Source organism: Protobothrops mucrosquamatus, unplaced genomic scaffold (assembly GCF_001527695.2).
Source record: "Protobothrops mucrosquamatus isolate PMUCROS unplaced genomic scaffold, P.Mucros_1.0 scaffold60, whole genome shotgun sequence".
In the NCBI taxonomy this organism is placed as follows: Eukaryota; Metazoa; Chordata; class Lepidosauria; order Squamata; family Viperidae; genus Protobothrops; species Protobothrops mucrosquamatus.
The window spans coordinates 642922-649844 of NW_015386439.1; the positions used below are offsets into that span (position 1 = coordinate 642922).

The window sequence follows — 6923 nt, forward strand, 5'->3', positions numbered from 1 at the left end:
CAGTCAGCCTGCAGGAAAATCCAACAGAAAAGGCACTTTATTTTTTTTTAAAAAAAAAACCAAAACTTTTTTTGACCCACTTGGATTTTGGACAAGAGAACATCCGTCTCTCTCATCTTGCTGGTGAAGGGATGAAAACAATACAAAAGCAAAGTTTCCCCTCTTGGAGGCCTTGAGCCTGATTCTGGGGGGGGGGGGGGGAGAATGGGAAAACCTCCAGCTTCTCCTCTTTGGAGTCCTCCAGAGTGGGAGGCCGTCCTCCTGAGCCTTTTCTCTCACGTTCTCCCACAGGTGATGCCAGCTTGGTGCGGGAGGAAAAAATGGTCAACTGTCCGGGGGTGTTTTCAACACAACGAGCTGGGAAAATAATGCCCCTAAAAAAAAAATCTGGGAAAAGCTGTGCCCGGTTAGGGAGGGGGTCCTGCCGCTCCCCAAGCAGGCTGGCTCCCTTAGAGAGCCGAGATGGACTGGACCTCGCAAAAAGGTCCGTAGCGCCCGTGAATGTCCTTGGACTGCATGGTGAAGTAGCACCTGGCCGGGCGGGGGAACTGGGAGAGCGAGCAGGCCATGGGCAGAGGGAGGGCCTTGAGGACGCTGGTCCTCCTCCACTCAGAGGTGGTCCCGCTGCCGAGGTCCTCCAGGCAGATGAACAAGGAGAAGCTCTCGATGGGGGCGCACCGGGGGTCCACTCGGCTGATGTTCCACTGGAGGGCAATGCCTTTGGGCTGGTTCACCTGAGCCACCACCAGCTCCAGCTTCTGGGGGGGCAGAGTGTCTCTGAGGTCCTTGGAGTGCGCTGGGTCGGGCTCAACGCTGGGCAAGGGAGGGAGGTGGGGAAACCTCGGGGGCACCTGGAGGAGGCAGGAGATGCGGTTCATAAGCAGGCAAGCGAAGGGGCCGTCCCACCCGTGCCCACGAAGCAGGGGCCCCGAGCCGTGCAAAACGTCCCACACACAGAACAGGAAGTTTGGGGGTCCCTGTCAGACCAAAGGGCCAGGACTGGAGTCCGTGGGGAAAGGCAAGCTTTGATGGCAGCGGAGAAGAAGAGGGGAGAGAAAGGATTAAGGGAGGGCAGAGGGGCAAGGACCTCCCTGCTCCCCCATAACCCCTCTGCAGGCGTTCCCGTTCAGCAGGAAAGGTCTGGCCGAACGCCTGAAACCCAACAGACGTGCTTCATGCACGCAGCCCGTGTTCCGTGCGTGTCGTGCCCTGCAGACGCAAGGAGTGGAGCCCCAGCCGGCATCTCCTGCCTTCTGCTTTCCACCTTCCCAAAGGCTGCCCTGCTTTGCCCAGAGGCCTAACTGAAAGAGAGGCCCGGCTAGCCCGAGTGGGCCTTTCCCCTCCCAGGGCAGCTGAAACTGGGACCTGGGCTCATTTGCTGCTGGCGTGGCTTGAGGGAGACTCCCGGAGGACTCCAAGCCTTGCACACCATTTGAGGGCCGGGCTGAGCAATGGACAGTTGCAGCAGGAAGCTCAGAGTGTTTGGGGCCAGTGATTCCCCCCCCCCCTCCAAACCCCAGAGGTTTCCCAAGCTCAGCCGCTGCTCCAGGATCCACCCTGGGCCTTTCCTGCTGCAAGGCTGCCCCCTTGTGGCAAAGCGAATAAAACTCATCCCTTCCAACTCAGGACTTCACTCAAGGGAAGGCAAATTCGGAAAAAAACCCAAATCTGTTCCACTTTTAAATATTCCTTTCTCTATTGCAGGGTTTACTTGCGCCCCCCATCGTGCCTGCCGGGGACACAGGAGAGCTCACAATTGGGAGAGTTTGTTTAAATACCTGACTTGGGGATTGTCCTGCAGGCTGAGGAAGACTCTCTGGCTGGCTTTCCTGGCCCAGCTGGCTGCTTCCTGCAACTTTTTTCTTCTCTTCTTTGCCCACAGAAAAGAAAGGGTTAGTATGGCATTTTAAACCCTGGGCTAAGTGCCATGTGGTGGCAGCTCCACCTCAGATGGCTTCTCACAATTGCAACAGCTACCAAAGAAGGGCAACGAAGGCAAGGCAAATGAAGGAATAGCCCCCAACCCCCCCTCCCACCCCAGGAGAAGGCAGCCTCTCCTGTCCGCTCACTGGCCCCCAAATGCTCTGGGCTGGCTGTGGAAGAAACGCTCTGGGGCCCCCACCCTCCTGGAGGCAGCCGGTCCAGTACAAAGATTCCACCAGAAGAAACTTTTTATTCCTCCAGAGATAACTGGAACATTTTGAAGGAACTGCCCTGGATTTCATTTGCATGTTTCTATCCTGTTTACTCCCCTGCTTTGAGGAAAAGCGGGGTAGAGACTGGAAAGCCATGTACTTAAAATAAATACAAACACTACCTCTACATTGCCATAAAGGTATGGAAAAATAGTCTATTCACCTTTATCAGGATTGCTTTCTTCATCTGTTAAGTCAATCACCAAGGCATCCTGTAATTAGGAGGAAAGGTGAATTAGACGGACCAAGTGGATCCTGATTTTGGTCTGCAAACAGCCTCCTGCAGCTTATAAGAACGAATGTTTTTCAGAAATAACGGGAGGACTAGAAATAGAAACACATACAAAACACAGCAAAGATGCTCAGAATTCTGGCTCTTTTATAACTGCAGAGCAGGAAAAAGATTGGAAAAGGTCAAAGAGGAGAAAAATGCAGCACAGCTTCAAAGCTCATCTTGGACTCGCTCACCTGTTCACCTGGAGGGTCTGCGTATCCAGCAGCTGCTTTCGGTGGATGAGCTGCAGAAATTGGACACAAGCAAGGGTGGTTTTAAAACTCAGATTTTGTTGGGTGGCTCAGAAAGGCAGAAGCTAGAACACGCCTGCGCTGGGTACGAGAGCAGTCGGGGTGCCCCCTCAGCTTCAGTCTACGGCAGGGGTCTTCAAACTTCATCCTTTTATGACTTGTGGCTGGTTGAGGAATTCTGGGAGTTGAAGTCCACAAGTCATAAAACGGCCGAGTTTGAAGACCCCTGGCCTACGAGGCAGTCTCGGCCGGGGAGAGGGGGTCTGCAGTTTGCAACTGGCCTGAGCCACAGTCCCTTCCTATCCCTGGACTGCTCCATCATCAGCCAATGGAGAACAACACCTCAGCCCCAATGAAAGGCAGCTGACTCAAGCAAGCTGAGGCCTCTTCCCGGCCCCACTTCACCCAGGCCCTCTAGGAGGCATCTGGGGGTCCTTTGGAGCCAGGCGCTTCCGTGCTCTGCAGGAGTCCATGGTGGGCCAAGCAAACTGCCCTCCCCCCCGAAATCTGGGCCTGCTACTTCCATTCTGCTGCATGCCAAGCTACTCGCAGGAGACCCACTAACTGCTCGAGTGTGCTCTCATTACAGGTTGCGTAATCCTTGGTTATTTTTCTTCTCCTTGGGGCAAAGGGAGGAAAGCACACCTCCAGGTGCCCCCACCAGAAAGACCTGCCAGAGACTTGTTACTTAATTTGCTCACTCGGGTCCATTCAGATACTCTCCCATTACGCAACTGCTTCTTTTCAAACATGTTTGTTGGGAAGCTGCAAAGTGAAAGTCTCTCTCCGTACCTGGAGCCCCGGCGGCCGGCACCCCCGAGCTTTGCTTCGGCACCTCAACGCAAGGGACCACATCAGCACTAGGCGACCTGATCAAGAAGCACCCACAATAATTCACAGCGTCTACCAAGGGATTACACCAAGCAGCCGGCCTCTCTCCACTGAAGGCAACGTACAAATTCCAGGGACGCCACCTCCACGGGGCGGATGGAAGCAGCGCCCCCTGAGCAGACAGTCTCAGAGGCAATCAACAACGGCCGTTTGCCACTGACCTTTCCGCGGTGGAAGACACGATTTCGGTTGACGTTGGCTTTTTTGGTGGCACCGGCTTGCCGACAGCCGTGTTCGGAGGCAGGGTGGCACCATTTAATATTTTACCTTCAGCGTGTGCCCTGGGCTGGTGGACCTGGGAAAAGGAAGTGGAAAAAAGCATTTACTGTCAACTATGGGAAAAGACATTTTACCACTGACCCTGGAGCCTGGCCTCAGCGTAAAATTCCATTCTGGCTGGCCCCTGGTCAGGACCTCCGGGTAAACTCTGCTTCTGAGATATTTTTGTTTTCCTAAGCCCCCTTGAGACCCCTGCCTCAAAAGCGAAGAGTTCAGAGCCGGAGAGACCTCTGGCTGTCTTTCTCCTGTTATGTAAGCCTTTTAGGGTTTATTACGAACATCTGAACCAAGGGGACTCCAGCCTTTCAGACCTGCATCTCTGCCTCTGAAGATTAGGAAAGCATGTCATTTTCTCTCCGAGGCAAAAGTAGCCTTTTCAGGGACAGGGAGGGGAGAAATCGGACAACAGGACTGTATTCTGAAGTCCTTGGCCAAAGCTCTTTGGAGCGTTAAGAAAGAAAGAAACCCGGCTGGGAAAGGAGGAGAGGCAACATAGTTTATCCAACGATAACAGAAACAATGTCGTTATTGTGCATCGAAGGCTTGCACCAATCTGGGTTCCTGGATTTTGGGGCAACGATCCCATCGCCACTTAAAGGAAACCCCAACGTCACCAGATCCCGTTGAGAGGCACCGAAACGGAGGAAGGATCAGGCCGTGCTGCAACCCCGGTGTACCCCGGGTCCTCGGGGGCTGAGCGAGCCAGAGCACTGCTGCCGCACAAGTCTCACCTTTTGGGATAACGCCGTCCTCTGAAACGATATCACAGCGTTGATGTGTCTGTCCAGTCTGGAGATTTTCTTCTGCAAGAAAACGGAAGGAGGTTCTTGCAGAAGCAGGGAAGCAGGACTCCAGCTGCACCAGTGGAACATCAGCCTTGAATCCACATGCCCTGCACCAGCACACCCAACCCTTCCCAGCTCCTTAACGGGAGCAGAGAGGCTTCTTGTGGGGCCCGTCAAACTGCGCGTGAGAACCAGAAAGACACATACAAGCTTGTGCCCTGTGTGCGTGACACACACATGCACACACATACAGAGCTTTAAAGGAAGGGGCTCCTTACTACAATCTTAATGGCAATGCCTTCGTGTTTCCGCAGGCACTGCGTGCGATCAATTCTTTCGTTTAAGTGCCGGAGACCCTGGTCCAGTTCTCTCATCGAGGCCTCCAGCTGATTTTGAATCAAGCACTGGACCTAAAGCAAGAAAAATGCACAAATAGATAAACAGGGACATCTTCAGCTTCACGGCACCCCCCCCCCAACACAATCAATCAGAAATGGGACTTTTTCAAGAGCCTGACAGTTTTCAACTTCCTGTTTTCCCATGCGAATCTCTAACTTTCCCACACCTTTGATACACAGATGTATGAGACATGCGTTTATTGTGAAATATTTCTAATTATTGGATTTCTAGCGGCTTCCATCGTTGTGGCGAGCCCCCTCCCCAATCTTACCATCCCTTCTTCTCAGTCCAAGCCAAGACGCAGAGGCCGCTGAGGGTCTGAAGGGCAGAGGAGCTGCTCCCCACCCAGCCAGGACTCTGGGCCTGGCTTTCACGCTTGCTTTTTAAGGCACCCCCCGGCGGTTTTGCAGAATGCAAAAGTAACGAGGAGGTTGGAAATCAAGTTTATGCAAAAGTTGTACTCTGGAGACAGAAAACACCCCGATATATCTAAACGCATACTTCTCCGAATCTTGTAACGAAACCGTTGCTTCCCGGGGGCAGAATCGTGTGCATGGAGGAAGCAAGCCCGGGATGCAAGGAAGAACAGGCTGCTCTCAGTTGAACATTCCAGGGATGCAGCTGGAGCGAGACCCCCCCACCCCAATAATGCAACTGCCCCATGCAGCATTACCTGTGGACTTTCCAGCCCGAGGAGGGCCTGAAGCAAGCTATCAAGACAAAAAGAGCGGTTATGTACGGCCAACAGGAAGAGCTCAAACCACTGCCGACGTATCTACTAGCGACAAGCCACAGCACTGCTACCATTGGGCCCCGCTCGGGAGGGATTCGGCGTGGCCCCCACAGGAAGCGGCGCTCGCAACAGACCCCTGCGCCACAGGGGCCACGTTCGGAGGGGCGAACGTCCTTTACCTTTCCCAGCCGGGACTCCGCTTTCTCCACGGCTGGAGTGGTCCCCTCCACGGGGTCCCTGGATGCTTTGGTGCGCTTGGAAAGGACATCTTCCTCGCTGTTGGATGCTGCCCTCTTCCGCTGCCCGTCTCCTGCCCGGAGAGGTGGGAGACCTTCATGGAGGGATTGGGAAGGCAAATCTGAGCCCTGCCAGACCCTGCTCGGGCTAAGCTCCAGGACCCTCTCTTGAAGAAGCCCCCTACCACCTTTGCAAAAAGGGTTTAAGAAGAAGAAAAAAAATACAATGATTGCGCAAACATATCCACGATTTATGGAAGGCTGCTGTCAGCCACCCTCTCCTGAAGCAAGGGGGGGGGGCAAGCTAGAATTGGGCGCCGTTATCCAAATCAGGTAGTCCTCGACTTACGACAATTGAGCCCCCAATTTTTGTTGTTAAGTGAGACGTTTGTTAAGTGAGTTTTGCCCCATTTTATGACTTTTCTTGCCACAGTTGTTAATCGAATCACTGCAGTTGATGTTAGTAATCCGGCTTCCCTGGTGACTTGGCTTTTTAGGTCACAAAAAGGGATCGTGTAACTTTGGGACAATGTGACCGTCATAAATAGGAGCCAGTTGCCAAGCAGCCGGATTTTGATGCTGTAAAGGTCGTAAGTGTGGAAAACGATCCTAAGTCACTTTTTTCAGTGCCGTCGTCAATTTGAACGGTCACTAAACAAACTAAGTCAAGGACTGCCTGTATTTCTTCAATTGCTTGAAACGCTTCCAATCTCCCCTCCACCGAAAACGGGGGCTACTAGGGGGTTCAGGACCAGCTGCAAGAGAAAAGAGTAACCTGGCAATCTTTTCAAAGTACCTTTACTGACTTTCAAAGGGGTCCTGCTCTTTCCCAGTGGCTCTGCAGGGCCCCCGTCCGTTTCAGGCACCTGGAAGTGGCGTT

General features: G+C 53.4%; 1 protein-coding gene across 1 annotated transcript; it reads right to left on the reverse strand.

Annotated features, from left to right (window-relative positions):
• Positions 1–243: 243 nt before the first annotated feature.
• On the reverse strand, positions 244–3472 carry ATF7IP2 (activating transcription factor 7 interacting protein 2). The gene is made up of 3 exons (XM_029283347.1): positions 3391–3472; positions 2664–2713; positions 244–851 (listed from the first exon to the last, which is right to left on the reverse strand). Exons 1-3 carry the CDS (start codon positions 3470–3472, stop codon positions 450–452), a joined length of 534 nt encoding a protein of 177 aa, XP_029139180.1. The 3' UTR covers positions 244–449.
• Between the last annotated feature and the right edge of the window lie 3451 nt (positions 3473–6923).